This window comes from Nipponia nippon, unplaced genomic scaffold (assembly GCF_047370975.1).
Source record: "Nipponia nippon isolate SJK-2023a ecotype South Korea unplaced genomic scaffold, ASM4737097v1 scaffold_7, whole genome shotgun sequence".
Lineage (NCBI taxonomy): Eukaryota > Metazoa > Chordata > Aves > Pelecaniformes > Threskiornithidae > Nipponia > Nipponia nippon.
The window spans coordinates 39286532-39309293 of NW_028262391.1; the positions used below are offsets into that span (position 1 = coordinate 39286532).

The window sequence follows — 22762 nt, forward strand, 5'->3', positions numbered from 1 at the left end:
AACCAGTCTTTAAACAAAAAAATTTAAAAGTAGCAATGTCTCTAATATGAGGCAAGGTGCCAAAGAACTTTAAATCTGTCTTTTGAAAATAAGTTACAAGTTATTTGTTAAAAACACTACTGGACCCTCGAGAAGGAGAGTTCACATTCTTTTCAGTTTTCCTGATACTGCTTTTGAAGTTTGTAATCTGATAAAGAAAAAGAAAGCTTTGGCTTTTGAGAGCTGTTGTGATTCTGTATTCAAGGACACAAATTGGTGAGACTCTGAGTTACTGAAAGTTTCATTACTGAACAAGATGATTTTTTTTTAAACAACTAAAAATAGGGGTCTGTACATCTTTTCCTGTGACTTTTGCCAAACTGAACTTAGCATACATTCAGTCTTGAAGAACTTAATTGATAGTGTTGTGGGTTTGAGCATTGTTTGACGAAGAAAGAAGCCTCAAAAGAAAGATACTTGAATTAGAGCTCTTTCCGTGATTTAGAGATTTTTCTCTCGATTTTCAAAGAATGTGCTCAAAAGATAGCAGAAATTGTTTTTAGGATGCGAGTTGGATTATAAATGTCAACATAAATACATTGTTCTTAGCTTTGTGATGATAGGAAAACCACTCTTTTGACATTTACTTTTTGAACTATTTTCTTTTGAGCAATAATGAATAATTTCCAATGAAAATTGGAAAAATTAGGAACTGGGCTTGTGTTTTCTTAGAGGATTGGACCTTTAAATCCGTTGTTTGAAGAAGTTGCATCTTCTAACTTGCTATTTTGCAGCGCTTAAGTGGAACTCGATAGGATAGTCCTGAATGTTATTTAGTAACATTAACATAGAAGCTTGCAGCTCTGCATGTGTCAGGAGAAATCCAGGTGTTGGCATCACAGCTGGTTTAGGTTTTCATACAATCAATGCTTAAGATTATTTTAAAAGGAGGAGTGTGTTAGGAAGTCTTTGCATTCCTATGTGGCTCTCTCTAGCTGTTGTTTCAAAAGAGGTCTTTTACCACCAGAGAGATCAATGAGATGGTTACTCTGTCTCTATGGCAACAATATATCAGCTTTCTATCCTGCATCTCCATGGCCCTTAAGAAATGTTTAAATAAGGCTTCCCCCACACACCCCATCAGTGAGTTTAACAAGTCTATACCTATTTTTCCTAACTGACTATTTTCCTTTCCTTAGAGATCGTTCAGAAGTGATATAGGGTAAATAACATTTAAATGTGTAAATGGAAACTATACCCTTCTTGGCAATATGTTTTTGATCATTAATCCCAACTTGAATTTTATCACCATTACTTTTATTTAAACTGACAGCTTATGGAACAGAAATTTCACATTCACAAGGGTGTTTCTGAACACCCTGCAATGACTATATATTGAAAAATGTTATGAGCTTTTGAAGATACAGAAAAATGGGAGAGATTTGTTTTACTTTGTTGAAGAAATCCTTTCAGTAGTATTAGGATACAAATAAACTTACTTGTTGCAGCTCAAAATAAGACTGCGTGCTATAGGTAACAGCAGAAGCAATGTCTTGTACGTGGATAACAGCTTTATGTCATCTGCTTAGAAAAGCATTTTTTAATTTTTAATCTAAAATGTTTTAAAATTTATACTAGAGCTGTATAACTAACTTTCTTGGCTATCTTCAAAACTGAATACGTAGAAAAACCTATAGAAAATATTTAATTATTTCTTTAAGATTGAGTGATTCTTTTTAACATTTCGAAGACTTAGTTATGATCTCTGGGAAGTAATCTGAAGCTTATTTTTTTTCTTACCATAAAATGAGTCACAGAAGATAAAGACTTTAGTTATATGTATGTAATGTCACTGGAATAAACAAATTCATTCCCGACGGTAGTAATGTCACTGTCCTGCTGTTGTATAGTGCATACCGAGATTTTTCTGAGTGTATTAGCTAAAGGTTCTGAAAGTAACATATCTGATGATTCAACTGCTATGACTTTTGAAGGATTTGTTATATTTCAGTGTACTGCTAATAGGGCGGTTTGGAAGTTCAGTCATTTCTAGAACAGAAACCAGCAGGGCATGTATGTTTATAAATAAATAAATAAAGGGATCACCTGCTTGGGAAGTGACATAATTAGCCTGTAGTCCATCATAATGTCAGAGTTTAATTCTTGTGGGGGTTTTTTAAGTGACTGAAAATAAAGTCCATTTATGTGCAGCAGGCACGAGCTGCTTTAACAGCATGTGATTATGTCCATTTTTGCTCATCTTTATTAATCCTAAAGTAGATTTCACAAGTACTGATAGTAAAACTGCTTGAGGAAACCAGGGAGGACAAGCGATCAGTGTCTCAAGATTTACAGTTGAAGTCTAGGCACTAAATTTCGCTTTGTGGATGGTGATACTTTTCTGTGTACAAAAAAAGTTGCTTTAGAAAGTGTATAAAATCTAACTGAAGCCCCTGTGCTATGAATCATCCTTCGCAGAACCTTTCAAGCAATTACTCCAGTAACTTAGTATGTTGTAAGCTAAGTAGTAATTTTAGCTTAGCATTAGGAGAATGTGCTTTCTGTTCAATTTTATTTAAAGTTTCACAATTTTTTTTTTAGACGGTATATTATCATGATTAACAGTCCCTAAGTGTCGATGAAATGTATTGCTTTTTATTCTTGTCTGTAGGAACTTATCATGGCATGCTGCGTTGGAAACTCAGAGTAAAATGTATATACCGCACTCCCATGCGTTTATAGATTTAAATAATGACTTCACTGCTGGTAAGTCATAAAAGTGTTAAATACCTTCCTAAAGATATTTATCACTAAGTATACAATGTAATGTATTGCAATTTCCTTCTAATATTTTAGTAAATTTCATTGATGGTTGTAAAGAATTGGTTCTGGAATGTTGTATTCAGTAATTATATTACTTTGCTACTTCTAATTTTTTTATTTTTAACTGTTTTATTTTAATATCTACAATTTGAAAATTCTGCGTTTTAAATGTAACTGCCACCATGAATAACCTAATAACGTTTTCTACTTCTTGATGATAATTTAATCAGAACTAATGCTTTGTGTTCACCATTAAAGCGTTGTTTCCTGTTCTTCGTGATGCTGTACTCTAGTTTGCAACTGAATCAGAAGCAGGGCTGCGTTTTCTTCATCTTGAGTCTGAAAATAGTTTTATAGTTCATTCAGAAGAGTGTTTTCAAGACTGGACTTAATTTTTTTTCCTTGAAGATTTCAATATGACTTCATTCTATTTTGTTGTAGTTAATTCTATCACTGATTGAGAAAATAACATGTGAGACTTTATTCTTCTATTACTATATGAGCAATCCTATAACCTATTTATAATTCAGTGTTCACAAACGAGTACTGGAGACAACTTTTCTTATGGTAGATAAAACTGTATTCTTCTTTATTGGTGGTGGTTTGGTTTTGTTTAGGGTTTGTTTGTGAAATACGCAATGCAATTTAGCCTTCGATTACCATGATGAATCTTTTTATCACTTACATACCTGGTTCATACCTGCAAGCACATTTAAATATTGTGCTAAACTTAATATCTTCACACACTAAATGAATTCTGAAATGCTTTATCTTCTGCTAGATGTGCAATGTACATTAATTCATATATGGTAATTTTGGAAAGAGCTTATTTTTTTCCTATTTAGTAGCATGGGAATGAGAGAGGAAAGAGTCCATAAATTTAATTAAGATGCTTATAAATGTTGGGGATTAAGTTAATTGCTTTAGCGTGTAGTCAAACCTTAATATTCAGTTCTGGCACATTTCTGCATGAAGCTGTCAAGTGGAAATTCCAACTGGAAAATTAAATATACGGTTGCTTACCATAATCAATGTCATGTAATAACCAATTCTAACACACTTAGTTCTATAAAACCTTTGGAATTTTGTTTTAGTGGCATGGGCAGCGTACATCAGCGTTCCAGGTAGCATTTTAAGATGAATATACTGAAATCTATACTCACGGGTAGGTAAAGGTAGGAAGTCTAAGTTGCTTACGTAGATCAATCACAGATAGATCCACTTTTGCAAGAGCACACAAAGGTTTTTATGACAGCTAACAGCCTAAAGAATGTCCAGAGAGTTCCAGTTAGTGCTAGTGATATATGGAAGTTCCTCTATGAAACAGAAATGGAAGTCAAGATCTTTATGTGGGGAATGCCGAGAGCTTTTATAGATTCACATCTATATTCCTTTCTCAAGTTGTAAATAGAAGCTTCTATGAAGCACTCCCAATAGAAAGATCCTGACTTTTATTTGCTTGTAACAGCAAGGATATAACACCTCAGGCTGAAATGTGTTATGTTACAGCAACCTGAGGAAAATTTCAAGGAAAATAATTCATTCTGAGAAGAAAACTGGAGAAAATATTACCATAGAATTATTTTCTTTAAAATAATTTTTTGCTTCTAAGATGGGAATGGTAAATTGTTTTTTTTTTTTGCTTTCCCTATGAAAATTGGACCAACTGTGAACAAGGCATATGTTGCTGAAAAATAATACCTTATCGGTGATATCTGATATTTCATGACTGACGTGTTATTCCAAGACTACCTGCTGCCAAAATTAAAAGTCACCAAGTGTCTGGTCCTGTCTGCACATTTATGGTAGTTCCCTCACATCAGCTATAGTAACTGCTCAGGAACTGGGGCTGGCAGGGAACACAATTCATTTTCACTTGAGTTATTAAGCTGATCCAACTCGCCACACAGCTTCAGGATTGCCAGAGCCAATGTAAGCAGAGAGAGAAGGTTGACTCCTCTTTGAGTAGCAGCAGTTGTAGCCTGCCTTTAACCAAGCATGAAATTACACCTTGAGTCTCATTGTGCCTCTTTCAAAAAAAATACCTGTTTAGTGTTCTCACCATGTCTCCTTTAATTTGTGTTAGTCTGCACAGAGCTGGGCAAGTGACTCATAGAAGTAGTCATAAAAGTAGTCAGCTGATACAAATTTAAAAAAAAAAAGACAAACCAAAAAAACCAACCTGTATGTAACTGTCTACACAGGACTGCTAATATTGTGATTCTAAATGCACTCTGCCAAACAGGGCCAAAATAAGGTGCCGATATTGCTGTAGTACGCCCACAACTACTCCTGTCTCTGGCTCTGTGCAGTCTGGATAGGCTTTGCAGAAGACAGCTAAATGCTTCTCCTGTTTGTTTCACTCTGTTCCTTGTCAGCATAGCTGGGGCAGCACAGCCGTGCTACACCAGCAGAGAGCGGAGTGTGCTTCATACTGTCTTATTTCTCAGTGGAACCTGTTGGTTACTGGGTGGCTCAGGTAGAGCTAGCGGAGAGGAGAGGATTCTTGTGACTGTTCACCTGCGCTACCGTTCTTGAGTTGGAACAAAAGCTCATTAAGAATAGGTCCTGGTACACGTTAGAATCACGTTAATTAGGAGGGAGGCATTGATGAGGGTGCAGGGGAATAGTCTGCATGCTGAAATCCTGTTGTCCAAGAGACTTAAAAATCGTGGCATTTCACGCTGCTGTGGTACTTTTTGACTGAAAAATTCAGAGTATTTACTTGCAGGCAATGCTACTATTCCTGAATATGAAGATATAGTTGTACCTAAAATGGATGCACTGATTTTTGTTTACAAATAAAAAACAAGCCTCCAAAATATGCCATCTTTATTGTTCTTTGGGGGGGGGGGGGGGGTTAAGACTTTTTTTCTAATATTCTGCAATGTTTTGGGGCTCTTTGTATTCTGTAACAGATGCAGCCAATTCTGTGATTTTTAGCTGAGCTAATTTTGGCAATTCTATCATTATAAACAGCTTAGGAGATTTAAAGTGTGCTTGACAAAAAAAAACCAAAAAAACCCACTCCTCTCTGGGCTGAGAATCTTTTTGCTCGTTTATTGCCTAACCCGTTTTCAACCTGCTGATATTAAAGCCTCAAAACAGAACTTTTAATTGGCACGCTCCTCCTTGCTCTGGGTAAAATGAAGTTGAATTGTTATGATTTCATTATATGAGAACATGTTCATAAAGTTGTTTTTAATCCCTAACAGTGCTTCATGAAAGGCTAACTGCGTAAGGATTTTATAATCCAAAAATCCACTAACCAGAACAAAGATAATACTGAACAAAGATAATACTAATCTTTCTTGGTGAGATACAAACTAGGCTGTTTCAGATAGTAATGCTGCTGTTTTTAAATAAAGCATCCTCATGTAGAAATCTCAGCTTCTTGTAATTTTTAACTCAGTAAGTAATTTTGAGTTAGGCCAGGAATTATATAATCCATGCAAACATATGCAGTATAAAACTTTCACCAAAGGGTCTACGTGTGCTTTACAGATAAAGAGAAAGTAAAGACAAAATTTTCAAATGTCTTCTGCATATGAGTTAAGCGTGTGTTGCGCCAGGGAGGAGTATCTAGTTCACAGAATGGCTGAGGTTGGAAGGGACATCAGGAAACGGTCTAGTCAAGCTGCCTACCATCAGTGTCACTATTCGTACATGCACTGAGATAGACTGAAAGATAAGGAGAAAATGTGGTGACCCTTGTTGGAATAGGGCTACTGGGTGTCTAGTAATACATACTCACGCTTGTCATCAGTTCTTTTTAACAGCTAGCTTAAGAAAATAATCTTGAAGCTAATAATAATAGGCTTGTCTGAACAGATTAACATCAGGTGTATTTTACAGAGCATGCCAGTCCAGGTGAGCATTTCCAAAGCAGGCTCCTTAAGTAAGAGGCCTGTCTTAAAAATGTCATATGCTGAAACTGAAAAATTTACATCACGTGACTTAAGAAGTATTTGTACAGGATTTAACTCTTCTGACTTATAGTGAAGGAAGTAAAAAGTAACTTCTTTTTGTATTAGTCCACTCAATTTGAAGTCAAAAGGAACTCAGTCTTTCTCAGAAATGCATTTCAGATGCGTTAGTCAAGAGATGGAGAGAATACTGTTTGAGTAAACACTATCCGGGATATGGTCGTTACACTGAAGATTTTACAACTGAAATACATGAACTGAACCATGGAGAAAAGGACTTATAGCTGGAAACTGAGGCCAAGATAGGTAAAAGGACTTGATAAAGACCACCCAGAAGTCATAGAGAGATAGGTACCAATACAGATCATCTATTTAAAGCTAGACAATAGACAAACATATTTTGTTTATGCCATTGCTGATTTGCATCACAGTCAGCATTTTCAGATAAATACTTTGGACCAAGCTGAAGTTTAAATTAGCATGGGTCACTAGGGGAACACTGATTAGACCGTCTTAACATTAGCTCTCATAGGTATATTGAGAGTGCTTTATCTAAAGTTGAAATTTTTAGGATTGCAATTATTTTGCTACATGTCATTTTTTTTTTTTCCTCTAGTTAGTTAACTTGATTGTTTCTATTTAGAACATCCTAAAATGTCAGATGTTCATTTAGGCCTAATGCTGTCTTTCTAAGCCAAAATTGTGGTACTTAATTAATTGGGATTATTAATAAACAATAAATTTGTATGCACTCAAAGTTACAAGTCTTCTACCAAGAAATCAGGCCGTGGCCCTGCAAATATTTCTAAAATGTTCAAATGTATGAGGCAAACTGCCTTGGACTCTGAATCATACTGTAACTTCATACTGTACATTTGTCAATGTATCCTTGAATGCTGTGAAAAATAGCTAATGTATTAAATATTCCATGCCTCATTTGGTTATGTGATTCCAAAGTTTGGAAATACTGCTTTTACAACTTGTCTTGTGTTGAACACTAGCACATGGTGTGTATGATGGCAGATATTTCTCGAACTGTTTATATAAATGAAGGAAAAATCGTAAATTTGATTCTGGGAAAACTAAAGGGGGAAAAATCATTAGTCAGAAACAGCTTGCTATAAGCTAATTGCTAGTCTCTTTACTGATTTCTGATGGTTAATTTTCTTATGTTGTTTTGCTTTGGGAATCTAGAAACCTAATGTACCAGAACATTTACAACATGTTTTCTTTTTGATTCCCACTTCTTGGTTTAAACGCATAAATGTAGATAGTTTTCTTCTTGAAAACCAATCATTCAAAACACAGGTGATTTTTCTGTTGTAATCATTTGAACCTGGATTCTGAAGACACTGTAATGCTTGATGTCAGACTCTGATTCTATTTTTGGTGAGTTTCTTCTTGATGGAAGCTGGTGGCTTCTCTGCAGATATTATCATCAAAGCTTATTTTATGCAATAGATCTGCATTTATTCTCTATTAAAATAACCAGGCTCACTATATTTGCAAACAAATTATCTGGCCTTTTAAAACTTATCTTGAGTGGCATTTTAAAACTGGGGGTGTGTTTATGTATTTGAAGTCAAATTGTTCTCTCTGGTTTTGCCCCCTCCCATATGTTTTTTCCCCAAACAAATACTCATTAATGCCCTGTCACTGTTTCATTCCTTGAACAGGTAGATCTTTTAACTTCTTAACTGTTCTAGGCTCTGATAACAGAGCTTACCTGAGAGTTCACAGCAAATAATGGAGGCAAAAAATGTATCGTATAAGATACACAGGATATATTTTGGAGGACCTCAATCTATGTCTGTAAAGTTTTGTTTGTTTTTTTTATTACTTTCATTTTTACTGTTTAGAGATTTGTTATCTCTAATTAAAAATGCTCTGTGTGACATGATCTCGTTACCTCTTATTCCTCCACTTGTTCCTGCCCAGTGTTCAATACCACAGGAGGTTCCTGCTTGTAAGATGAAACCAGAGTTGCTCAAATGAGCTGCCTCTCCTCCTCCTGCTGCTGAGCTTGGTCTACTTTTGCCAATGCCACTTTTTTACTCATAGCTTACCTCACAAAGAGAATTAAAGAATGAGTAGAGATCTTTAGAGAAAACAAATAGCTGTTTTAACTTCAGGTTTTTCCTAATCTTTCTGAAAGAACCATGACCTGTGCTACCTGCTTAGCAGTTTTAATTTTAAAATTGCCATTATGAAGTGTCTCAAAAGCTATTCATTTTGAAATTTTTAATTATATACTGCTATAATTATATACACTGGGGGATATTAAGATGATCTTCTTATGGGAATCAACTTAATATAGGTAAGAAGTAAATTGGTTCTGCCCCAAACAGCATTTTGTTGAGAAAGCATGAATGTGAAAATGAGTTCTGAAAGCACTTTTAACACCAAGTGGTCATCTTCTGTTGTTTGAAACAATATTGTTGCCTTTATTCTGAAAATAAACAGAATTTTCTGTCTGAAAACTCATGTTTGAAGTGTTAAAAACCAGAGGAATAGTCCCCCCTGCTCTGCATATTCAGAAGCATAGCTATTCGGCATAAATCTAATATAAAAGTTTTCCATTTAAGTGGTGCTTTTAAATTAATACATATGGATTTTTTTTCTATAGTAATTTTTAACAATGAAAGGGATTTTGGTGCTTAATTATGTTGTTTATAATTGTTTATCATCTGCTTTAATAAATAGTTCCAGTAAATACTTATTAAATTTTGAAAGACCCATTTGAAAAGCAGAATAAATTCACAACCTCTTTTATTATAAGCACATTTCCTAAAAATTTGCAAACACAAATTAGCTTGTTTGGAACATATGAAGTCCTTTTGTTTTGCTTAAATTTTTCAGAGGAGGAAGTTACTGGAAGGAGTGGTTCCTTAACTTACTGTTTCAGGTAACTAGCACCAAAAATTCATGACAAGTTAATTGCAAACTCATTAGCGTTGGTACTTGTACCCATATCTATATATTGTAAAAGCTAAATTGCTATAGCTAGGCGGTAGGTGTATTGCATTTTCTCTAGTACAGAACTAATGCCAACTTGCCAAACAAATCTGAATACCAAATGATAGAGGGTTTCTCTGCCTGAATGAAAAACTTAGGAACAGAAGCACAAAACTTGTCAGGTTTGGGTTTCCATTTCCCTGTAGGAAAGAAATAAAACTGACTATACCCAACTTTTTAATAGAAAATCAGATTTGTGCATATTAAAAGTATTGTACAATTAACGTTGTGCAAGTACAACTAAAACAATTGTAAATAATGTTTTTAATTTTGTTTTTAAATACTTTTTTTTTCCTACCAGTGGGTCAATCTGTAATGTAAATAGAGGAAAGTTATCTTTTACTTGTCTTTAGGCTTTATGGCATTTAATGATTTTAATACAGTTGTCACCTTACCCATTCTGTCAACACACTGCAAAGCAGAGATTTTTAGTTCAGCACGTTATTGACATATACCAGTACCTACAAGCAGGAATGTTAATATCCACAAGTAACTTCTAGTTAAAGAATATGCAGACACACACCTGTTCTTCCACAGAAATGAAAAAATTTTTAGGCATGTTTGGAGTGTACACACCCATGTTCTAATTGGGTAATACCTTGTGCGTTTTGATAATGTTTAAAAATAGGGGCTTTTTTTTTTCCTTCATTAACTTAAACTTCTGAAGTAAATGTGAAATCAAGCTGTAACTTAATGTTGCTCGTGCCCTGGTGGCTTCTGAAGACAACCATAGATGCTGAGGGTTTTAATTCTGAAATGAAGCCCTCTGACATTAAACAGAAAGGTCAAGTCTGTCATTAGTGAAATGAACGCTCCATCTATAAATAGTACTGTTTTTTATAACACTTAAAAGTGAAGGAAAATAACAAGGATAATCAGAAGTGAACTCGGAGCAGATTCTGTATAGTTAGCTTTTATTGCAATTTCCTAGTAGTTCTAATAAGAAAAAGCAATATTTGGAAGTAGGGTTTGTAATACTATCTGCTTTATTTAATGAGATTGTCTGCGGTTTTCCAGTTGGGCTGAAGTCTTCTAAGCTCTCTACCTACCTCCACGTTGAACTTTTTCTAACCTTCAGTGATACTTGCTTAGCCACTTCCACAGACTGAAGTCGTGGTGGAGCTGGTTTGGTATTTGATAACTTAGGGCAACTTTTTTCTTAGTCACCTAGCACTTGCTGTTGAAACATCCTTCCTGAAAGACAGCAAGGTCTCTTTGCTTTTGCTGTTTTAATTAAAAGATCCATCCAAATTTTGCCAGTTTGAAACAGGTTTTAGAAATATCAACTGGGGGTTGTTTTTGTTGTTGTTGTTTTCCTTAATTGCTATTACTACCTTTCTAAAACAGCCATCAATAGTGAACATACCATAGACAGGGATTATCAAAGCCTTCCCGTCCGCTGTGGCTCTGGACTATTGCCAGGGTTTGGAGGCTTAACTGAGAGCAGGGGGCAAAAGGCAGAGAGGATGCACAGGAAGTGGGAAGAGAGGTTGGTAGGTGGGGAAGAAATCTAGGCTGAAGGTAGGGAACTTGGATGGAGATGATGAGGAGCAAACACCAGATGACTTTCTGCAAGAAAAGGATGTTAACAGATGGACTTGAAGTTATTAGAGGAGGACTGACCTAATGGCGTGTGGAATAAGAGAAATATAGTTGCATACAACTGGGCTGAGAGGAGTCTAGGATGGTCTGTGTGAAGAATACTGTGCGATAAGGATTGGAGATTGACCTGCTGTTCGGTGCAGAGCTGTTTTGTTGGAAATTGCCTGTATGATTATTTTTCCATCTTCAGCAAAAATTGTAAGATACATGGTGTAAGAAGCTAAGGATTGCAGGAAGAGTAGAAATGCTTTCATGTTCAAGGTGTTTGAATGCCGTCCTGCATTTTAATCCATCTTTTCTGTGGAATTCCTTTTTCATGACCAAAAACCTGTTGCAATTACACGTTGGGCTCTCAGTAGGCGATTATCTGTCGGGCATCGTTACTGTAAGTGTCTGGTTTCTGAGCCCCTGTGGCAAGAATGCCATGCTTTTGGTGCCCAAGATGGGCCACCATAAACATCAGTAGTTATGTAGTGCTCCATTAGATATATTACACAAAAATGATCAGAAATGGATCTAGCTCAAGATATGGGTGCGGTGTGTTCAAATTATTATTTCAGTGGTTGTAGATGTATCTGAGATGACTTTGGCATTGAAACAAGATAGATCTAAAGGCACTAAACTCAGTGCAGCCTAACAGTACTTTATGTGGCTTTCTGGAGAGCTTTTCAGTCTTCACTGGGCCATATGTTGATACAATGTCAAAATTAGCTGATCTCATCAAATAAAGATGGATGGAACTGCTGTGGTTCCTCTGTAATGAGCTTCAGGTTACTGGAGCTTGCAATAAAGTACTTGAATATCTTCCCTTTTTCAAGCCGAAATGTGAATTCTAATAATCTCCATTTCCTTTTTTTGTAAGAATGAATGCTGAATTCAGTGCTTTTCAGTATATCTATTTACTGTTGATAAGATGTAGTAGAGCCTGTATAGCATCCTTTTATTACTAAGCCAATTAACTCAAAGAATAGCCAAATTTGCTCACCAACTCACTTTTTAGGAGAAGTAAAGTTGTGAGTGCAACGCTAATACAGCGTGGTTTTGTCTTGCAGCAGGTGTCAGATACCTTTTGTATTAAGAGTTTGGTATATATTTAGGTTGTTTTTCAGTCTTGTGGATCTAAAATGCTGGGTAATCTCTTTGATTCTTTATCTTATTCCCAGGCTGTTGAACTTTGTTTATGAATTTTCCTGTTGCTTATGTTGTTTTTATGTTAATCGCTGCCTGTTAAGTCAAAAATAGGAAAACATATTTAAATGTGAACACATTTCACTTTGCATTTGTTTAAGAGAAACACTTCCTCTCAGACAGTATTGCTTTTTTTTATTTCTAGCCATTTGCTTGGGCTGTAGGTGTTACACTTCAGGAAATCTGCCTGAATCTGACATGAAGATCTTCCCCAATCCCAACTATCAAGGATTTTACTTATCTTTACTACATCATGTCACAAACTAAAAACGTAAGAAATGCCCTGCAGGCTTAGCCTAGTGGTCCATCCAGTTAACCCAATATTCTTTCTCTGGCAGTGTCAGTAGAAAAGCAGCCAGACTGATTTTTCCTCTTCCCATTGCCTATTTCCATCGTATATCTCCAGAATCTACAATTGGCATAGGGTTGTTAAAGGTACATCCTTGTCTATTGTTTTTAGTATCCCTTTCTGTACCTATTGTCTTGTAAAAGTATCCCAAGTATCACCTTTGTATTCTGTAAATAACTGAGATTGTTGACATCCACGTTGTTTGATTTTCTAACCTCACGTTGTAAATATCTCACATTGTGCTATTGTTAGGTTCATCAGCATTTGAATGGAGCCTTATGATACAGCAGCCCTCAATACTTTATCCGTGCTTTTTAAAGTTAGAGATCTGTGTGCAAATGATTTTGTTTTCTACAGCTGAAATTGCAACCAGAACTGCCTTCCAGAGGCAATGTGGCAGCATATCTTTAGACAAGTGACTTTTCCTGAGCATATGTAATATGTTAGGCATTCCTTGTAGGAAAGAGCAGTTGAGTTTTCTTGATATAGCCAGAAGCAAAACAAAAATGTTGCAGTTATCAAGATGATTAGTGTATTAAAATACAGGAAGTGTAGAAATGAACTGTGTATGTCTTCATTGTTGTGTAATCCAAGTACTGAACGTACTGATCGTAATGCATTTGTTGGCTTCATCTCTTTTCCTGCAGCTCTTATATATTAAAGAATTTAGTAATAATAGACAGGGAAAGCTATAGCAATAGTGGTGAGAGATGTCTGCCATGGACACTGTTCCTTTGGGAAGCAGATACTTGCAAGGAGTTTTTGCTATGGCTGTATAGAAAAAGATATTTATAAATTGCACAGATTATTGTTTCCTCTCTCATATGCTTTTGGCTCTTAGGGACAAAAAATTAGGTAATAAAGCCAGATAGAATCATAGAATAAGTTTGGTTGGAAGTAACCTTTGGAAATCATCTGGTCTCAAACACTGTACCAGGTAGGGCTTGGTTTTTCTTACAAGTTTCTTTCCTACAAACTTGGAGAAAACATTTGTAATTCTGAATTATACAAATTTGTAAACAGGTATTTGGGGTGTCTAAATCACGTTGCGTTTTTACACTGCTGCTGCAAATAAATGTTTTTGTTTTGCTTGCTTTGAAATCTCTGACGTTCTTGATGAAAATGGAAAATTACTTGAAAATATTAAGCATTTGATTTGATTTCAGTGCTAGAGTGTTTAATCACAAAAACATGCATGAGCATTTGAGACTTGTAGCTTCTAAGAAGGCTTAAGGATAAAAAGGAGGACAGTTGGCAATAACATACCAGCTGAATTGGTTCAGTGGGCTCTAGAACTAGAGGTGGTGGTGCTGTACCTGTATTAAGTTGTCCTATGGGAAATCACGGCTTGTTGCTTTAACTTAGGAGCAGTGTGGCACTAGCTCCTCTATACTATTTCTGGAAGATTGTCTGCTATCTTTGCTTGCCTTTGCATTTTTCCAGTGCAGTGTAATATTACAGCAGCCTTGGAGCTGCTTTGGTGTGTTGGTTCCATTCACTGTATATAATGTTATATGCCTCAAGTTAGGAAAAAGGAGAGACAGAGGAGTACGTGAAGAGGAGCAAAGGGCAAAAGTAATTTACTAACTTTCAAGAGAGGCTGTTTTGGGGGTGGGAGGGAGTTCAGTGCAAAACAGGCATGTTGCTGAGTTTAATCATCTTTAAGCTACTGTAGAGGGCCATATTCATCACTGACCTCTTGTAAACCAAAGAAATGCATGGTAGATTGCCTCCTCTGAAAACAAAGCTGTATTTTCCTACTCTCAAAATGTGGAACAAGTGTTCATATTAAAATACCTGGTTTGTACAGCAGCTGAGAAAGAACACTAAATCTATAAGCACCTCCACATTTTTAACATAGTAAATGTTTTAGATGTTTTAAATTATCGTCTTTCTGTTAGCTCTTTGTAGTTTGACTTGCATTTAGCATCCTGATTTATTCCTCCTACGCTGCAGATAGCTAAATGTATTCTTTGATTTTGTTAAGTTGTGTGACATCCCAGCCGCCGTGGTTCTCTCATGCCTTTTTTTTTTTTCCCTCAGAGTTTAATGTTTATTTTAAAGCTACTTTTGATTCTGGTCCTAACATGTGGGAACTTATATGCCTGTTGTTCCTTGCCTTCCTATATTATTTCAACTCCCTGTGCAGTCATATTTCTGAATATTTCTATACACTTACTATGAAATCAGATTAAATGAGGAGGGAAAAACAACCAATATAATATGCTTCAGACAAAGAATGGGAAAAAATTGATTTTTTTCAATGCATAAGAAAAATCCATTGCAAATGTCTCTCTCTTTGTTACATGCTTTTACAAAATAGGTGTGTATGTGTAATAAACAGTAACCATACATACCCTGTTACAAGTAATTCACTAATACTTGAGTGAGTTCATAGTGGTTGCGTCTCAAAATTAGGGTTAGTATACTTTGCAGTTTACTTTGCTGTCATTGTTGCCCAGTCATGTTGAGTGCCTGACTTTCTGTGGCCTGTTGTAACTCTGTCTGGGATGAACAATACGGAATGTCTTTTGACTCAAACACGGCCATTATGCTCTCTGAGGAGCTGTAACTAATACATTTACTCTGTAAAGATCAAATGAAAACAAGATATATTACTACTTACAGATAGTTCAATTCGTAGTAGTGCTTATATGATTTCTCATTAAGATGTTAAGGACATCCATGTCTCCTTATTCAAAAAGCTTTACTGTAAGGATACTGTAGGTGGTACTGCGTTTTCCCATTGAAGAAAAGATTTATTTATCTTTTTTTTTTTTTTTTTTTACTGAGAAGTTATCATAGCATGCTGCATTAGTATAGGTTTTTAAATTAAGAATAATTGTTAAATGAAATTCCATCGCATGTTAAATTAGTCAAGAAACACTGCTGTTTTATTTTTGCTCATTTTATTTTTAATGAACTTTGTTTTAACCTTAAATAAATGATGTAGAGCTAAGGACTTTGTAATCCCCCCAGCATAACTCATATCTGCCTTTTGTGTTTGTTTTTTCCACCCTAGAAGCATAACTGTGTTGCATAAAAACTTGATGCATTTATTTGACCTAGTAATAACCAGCTGTTCTTAGCTGAATTTCTAACATAATAATACTGGGTGAATTATATCTTGTGTTGGCAGCTATGCCATTTTGTCTAATTCTGGGACAGAGTCACAAAACATGTATAAACATAGCACTACCAGTGGGAGTGCCGAGTTAATGCTCCCCAAGATCTCTCCTTGCATAGAGGACTGGGCAGAGAGAGAGAGGATCAACTTAGCAATTAAAGGTGAGAGGTCAGCTCTACAGTGTGTGAAACTGAGTCAGAGATGTGGTGGGAAAACAGTTATAGTGCCAACAAAATGTCTGCTGAAGGTTAGGCAACCTGTTACATTTGCTAAGCAAATGCTGGTCATTTGCTGTGTATTTAAGTATAACACTTAAAGAGCCTATTGTGGCATAATCTGGATGTGACATAGCCCATAACTAGTTGCAAATTGCCGTACAAATTACAGCATGGTTATACTACAAACCTACTTCAAATACTTACTTGAACCTCAAAAACTCTTTTCAAAGACTTAGTGGCATTTTGGCCTGTAGGAAAGTGAGTTAAGGCTTCTGTTGTTCCGTGTTTCTCTTTTTCCCTGTGAATGTATTAGATTTTTAAATATTTTTCTGCTTTGTATCTGATAGTAATCAACACTATTGCTCAAACTGCCTTCTTTGCCTCAGTCTTTAATAGTCAGACTGGTTATCCTCAGGGTTTTCAGGCCCCTGAGCTGGGAGATGGAGATAGTATGCAGAATGAAGCCCCAGTTGTCGAAGAGGTGGCAGTCACTGACCTGCTCCTCCACCTGGATGTTCACAAGTCAATGGGGCCAGAAGGGATCCACCCGAGGACACTGAGGGAGCTGGCAGAGGCACTTGCCAAGCCACTTTCCCTCATTTATCAGCAGTCCCGGTCAGCCGGGGAGGTCCCAGATGACTGGAAGTTAGCAAATGTGACACCCCTCTACAGGAAGGGTCGGAAGGAGGATCCGGGGAACTACAGGCCTGTCAGCCTGACCTCGGTGCCGGGGAAGGTCATGGGGCAGATCATCTTGAGTGCCATTACATGGCATGTGCGGGACAACCGGGGGATCAGGCTCAGCCAGCACAGGTTTATGAAAGGGAGGTCCTGCTTCACTAACCTGGTCTCCTTCCATGATAAGGTGACCCACTTAGTGGATGAGGGGAAGGCTGTGGATGTTGTCTGCTTGGACTTTAGTAAGGCCTTTGACACTGTCTCCCACAGCATTCACCTGGAGAAGCTGGCTGCTCACGGCTTGGATGGGTGCACTCTGCGCTGGGTTAAAAACTGGCTGGATGGCTGAGCCCAGAGAGTGGTGGTGAATGGAGTCAAATCCAGTTGGCAGCTGGTCATGAGTGGTGTTCCCCAGGGCTCAGTGTTGGGGCCGGTCCTGGTCAACATCTTCATTGATGATCTGGATGAGGGGATGGAGTGCACCCTCAGTAAGTTTGCAGATGAAACCAAGCTGGGTGGAAGTGTCGATCTGCTGGATCCCCCTACAGAGGGACCTGGCCAGGCTGGATCGTTGGGCCAGGGCCAACTGTATGAGATTCAACAAGGCTCAGTGCCGGGTCCTGCACTTGGGTCACAACAACCCCATGCAACGCTACAGGCTGGGGGAGGAGTGGCTGGAGAGCTGCCTGGCAGAAAAGGACCTGGGGGTGTTGGTTGACAGCCGCCTGAACATGAGCCAGCAGTGTGCTGAGGTGGCCAAGGGGGCCAATGGCATCCTGGCTTGTATCAGGAATAGTGTGGCCAGCAGGACCAGGGAGGTGATAGTGCCCCTGTAGTCGGCACTGGTGAGGCCGCACCTCGAGTACTGTGTTCAGTTTTGGGCCCCTCACTACAAGAAGGACATGGAGGTGCTGGAGCGTGTCCAGAGAAGGGCAACGAAGTTGGTGAAGGGTCTAGAGCACAAGTCCTGTGAGGAGCGGCTGAGGGAGCTGGGGTTGTTTAGTCCGGAGAAGAGGAGGCTGAGGGGAGACCTTATTGTTCTCTACAACTACCTGAAAGGAGGTTGTAGTGCGGTGGGGGTTGTTCTCTTCTCCCAAGTAACAAGCGATAGGACAAGAGGAAATGGCCTCAAGTTGCGCCAGGGGAAGTTTAGGTTGGCTGTTAGGAAAAACTTCTTCACCGAGAGGGTGGTCAAGCATTGGACCAGGCTGCCCAGGGAAGCGGTTGAGTCTCTATCCCTGGAGGTATTTAAAAGAAGGGTAGACGTGGTGCTTGAGGACATGGTTTAGTGGTGGACTTGGCAGTACTAGGTTAACAGTTGGACTCAATGATCTTAAGGGTCTTTTCCAACCTTAACGATTCTATGATTCTATGAAACTTCCTTCTACATGCAAAGTTAAAATTTGAAAGTTTATATGTGTTTTCTAAGTTACAGCTATGATATCTTCAGATTGTTTCCATTACTTCTGTCTCTTACCTTCAAGAAATACTTAAGTATCAATATAATTCGTTCCAATGAAGCACACTATCATGCTTTTCATGTGCATGCTCTAAAGGAAATTGCCATTTCAGGTATTCAGGGGAATAAGATGGTACATAATAAATGGTACAGCTTTCAAGCTCGGAGCGGGGGAGAAATCTTTAAACAAGATCTTTGTTGGGGTTTTTTGTGTGTATGTGGTTTTTTTGTGTTGGTTGGTTGGTTTGTTTGGTGGGGGGGTTTATGGCTTGGGTGGGTTTTTTGTTTGGTTGAGTGTTCCCCCCCCCCAGAAGACAGTACCCCTTACTGTGCCATTTGAAACTCCCTGTACAGCAGTCCACCTGCTTATTCAGTAAACCCCCTCAGGGTAGGGCATTAATATTCGCCTTTTTTTTAATAACTTTTTTCCTGCCTACAAAGTAACCATTGTGTTCTAACTCAAATAGTGATATCGTAAATTGCTGGGGGAAAGAAGGACAATGAAAAAGAAAACAAGTGCTTAAACCTAAAACAGTAGTTTTCATAAAATCTAGACTTCTTGACGCTGGACTTCATAATTTTTTTTTTTTCCTTACCCGCCCCCCCTTTTTTTTAACCTCCTTTATAAAGCTTTTTCTTCCCATTTTCCTAATTTGTGTGCTTTCCTAAATGGCAATTAATAAGCTCCTTTTTAAGTAGGCATTGTCAGATAAATCCTCTGAAGCACTCTTTTGCACTGTTTTGATGTTGAAGAGAATTTTAGCGTAAAGAAAGCCTGAAATATTTCTCTGTCTTCCTTTTCTTCTCCTGTCAACAGTATATCTGTTGCTTAATTCGACATATCCAAAATAAAAGGATGGTTGGTGGGGTTTTATTTTTAATTTTGACTTACTAAAAATATAACTAAGTATACTTTTTTCTAGCTTTGAGGTCTGACTCTGTCTTTACTATTAAGAAATGTTCTTCAGTGTGCATATATATTACTTCCAGCACTTAACTTGCTCATGTGAGCGTAACTTAATTTATGTATAAACTATACAAATGTGGAAGTTGAGTGCAGAAGGTATATTTATTTATACAGAAGAGTATGAGGGATGAAAACAGTTTTTGGGGTTTTGGTTTTTAATCGTTCTTGCTTAATATGTACACATCTAAACAGCACTGGAATATAATATATTTATAACGTATTTTAAAATGTATTACCTATATTTTATAAGTTATGTATCTTTATTGAGTGGTATTTGTGTGTATAGTCTAATGTTAAATATTTCATTTCTCTTATGTTTTCCTTGCAGATTTGTTCCTTACTACATCACCAAATTCACAAAACATTCAGTTTGAGACATGGGTAAATAAGGTGAGAGAGAAAACCCAAATAACTGTTCTGTTAAAACACAGACAAGTTTTTAAAACAGTCAGTCATCTCTTTTTCAGGAATGAGTGGAACCGATGTTGAGGCACTAACTGCACTGTTGCATTTATACTGCAGAATATCACTGGCGATCTTTTACTCGGCATAAGTTCCTCTGCAGGTTTTTTCACGTGACTACTAAGTAAATCAGTGAGGCTGCCTTCGTACACCTTAGCAGGACCCCTAGTGTGTCATCAACTGTTCTAAGAGGTTACTGACACCTAGCGTGGTGATTTATGGTGTATCACTTGTCTCAGTGGCTTTACGTATACTTGCGTGCGTAGCACTTTACAGGAGCTGATTGCAACGACTAGAAAAGTGGGCCTTAGGTCACCTTACTTGGTGACCAAAACTTAACGTTTTAAATGGTTTTGTTCGAGTTGTGATCCAGTTCTACGATAAACAAGGATCCAGCACTCCTCTTTTGTCTTTCTGATGAAATACTGGAATAATGTTTTCTGCAGGCCTAGGTTTTAATAATAGATTAGTAAAACAAGACCTAAACCAGACCTAATGTAAAATCAAGTTATTTCCTAATTAGAAGGAAAATCAGAAGCTATTTTTAACAGGTGTGCAGGTGTGTTTTTATATATTATATATATCTATAAAATCACATGTCAATATGCATAAATGCGCATTAGTATTCATAATCACTTAATTATGACTTTAGATTATGTTGCTGAAATAACCCAATCTCTTCATCATAACACTGCAAAATATATGGACGATTGTATCTGAATATTACTATTACTGGATTTCTGTAAGATTCTATGAAGGATTAGAAATGCAAAAACTCAGTCCCAATTTTCAGAAAGTGCATTTTTTTTCCATAGCTGGGGCATCTCTTTATTATCTGCTTAAGCACTTCTTTATTGACATGTATTTTCTTTGGTTCAAAAGTCAAATTTTATCATTTAGTCTGCAATTCAGTTTTTCCATCGTCTTTGTCCCATTTGATAGGATGGGAACTTTTCTAAACCTGGAAAAAATAAGGAAACGCCTCGTGGTGTCAAAGTTGTTGGACAGTCCGTGTTTGCAGATTTTGGTGAGTTTTATTCTTCTAAACTATCCTGAGTGTGTGTTTCTCTTTCATGTTTTGGTTAGCTGCTTTAAATCAAAGAACACATAAAGATGTTTAGCTCTTAAAGGTTTTTTACTTTAAGGTGTTAGATCTATTTGACTGTAAATCTTGAAATATATGGGAATAATTATGAATAAATTCAACTAAATTCACCTTTGGGTATCCCAGTACATTCTGCATCACACGTATCTACTTTTGAGTGCCACACTTAAGGACTGTTGCTTTGAGGCGTAGTACAAGGCCAAACTTACTTTTATCAGACATGTATTTTGTTTGTCATGATTTTGGTTTTTTTCCCCTAATCTTGCTCAGAAGGTATAATTTGAGTTAAATGTTCATCAGTTCTTCACTTGTACAAACTAATAAAGCCAAAATGTAGATGAATTAAAATGACTTGAATAAAGGTTAATGAAACATGGTAAAATCTTAATGGTTGTAATTGAAAATTCTGGAAGGCTTTTGAACAGAAGAAAAACTTAATTTATATGTAAATATATTTTTGCAAGGGTTAGTGGAAACCTATATTTTTCTATTAGAATGTACTTTTTCAGTTAATTGTGGCTTATCAGTGTGTGTGTCATGCTACGGAGAAGAGGAAATGTTGGGTTTGTAGTCCAAAAAATACTTTTTTTTTTTCTGTGCACTAAAATAAGAATTCTGCAACCCAAGGGAAAGTGCTATAGGCCTGATTCTGCGGACACTATTGAATGTAAATAACTTGTTAAAGAACTAATTGACTATATTTATACAACACGCTTGTTAATTGTGAGACTGAGCCTGTCTTTAAATGTTGTCAAATGGTAGCCTTGTTGCATCATTTTCGTTTAAAACCTGTTCTAAAGGTAATGACAGTTTTTTAAATTAAAAGTTGGACTCTGTATTAGGCCCAGAGTCCAATTCTCTTGCTCTATGCTGCCACTTAGAAGTATTCTTAAGAGTTGTAGCAAAGCTGTTTACTGATACGTAACTAGAAGACACCTCTGCTGGATAGTTAATTATCCTTAGATCCTAATCTAGCAACTACGGATGGGTTTACAGATCTACAGTAAATGAAATAAGGTAGAAGCTGAACCATGCTCTAGGTTCTTCTGTGAAATGTTTAACACATTTTCTAAAATCTTTGTAAAAGTTTTTTGTAAAATCTTTGTTTATCTACAAATATAAACACTTTTGTGTATAATATCTGAAGGGAAGACTGGAATACTATGATTTTTGCAGTTTAAAAATCATTTAAATATGTTGGGTTTTTGGGAACCATTTTCCAAGCTGATGTTCTGAATAATGTGTCTTAATAGGTACTAAATAGAAATCTGTTTTTTGTTGTTGTGTTTGTGTTTTAACAATGGCAATATGGAAAGCTATCTTTATGTAGGATAATTTTATCTCTGTTAGGTAGCTAATGAGCCCAAATGGTCTATCATTAATGGGATTTTAGTAAACCCTGGGATATCTTTGCAAAGAAAAGTGGAACTGTTCAAATGTTAAAGTTAAAATTTTGAAAATGTGAATAAATTGAATGCACAGTGATACAGCAGTGCAGTACACCACTGTGTGGTTTTGGTACAGCCAAGGTTATGAAAGACAATGGCCAGTATAGCTAGCTTAGCCGCGGGGTGCTGCTGTTTTGGAGTTCCATCTCCAGTTGTTTAATACTCTGCTAATTATCATCAAATTCACAGGCAAAGCACTAGTGTGAGGCAGTAGTGGAGCAATCTTTCTAGTAAGGATGAATACAATGGGAGAAAATGCGTGCAGAGACTTAAGAAATGCATGCAAATAAATGTAGAGGGACAGCATGTATAGCAAAGTGGACAGAGAGGCAAGGAATCGCTCAGTATCATCTATGGGAAGAGATGCTGGCTTTTCAGAAGCTGACTTTTTGGAACTGGTTATTCTGAAAGATCTC

General features: G+C 36.9%; 1 protein-coding gene across 2 annotated transcripts in view; it reads left to right on the plus strand.

Moving 5' to 3' along the window:
- The window catches only part of ITFG1 (integrin alpha FG-GAP repeat containing 1), an 86082-nt gene that overhangs the window by 9626 nt on the left and 53694 nt on the right, over positions 1-22762 (plus strand). For both annotated transcript variants that reach the window (XM_087738402.1, XM_087738401.1), the window contains exons 6-8: positions 2651-2745; positions 19660-19721; positions 20736-20820. In XM_087738402.1, coding sequence (XP_087594528.1) covers positions 2651-2745; positions 19660-19721; positions 20736-20820 — 242 coding nt within the window. The remainder of the gene's footprint in view (positions 1-2650; positions 2746-19659; positions 19722-20735; positions 20821-22762) is intronic.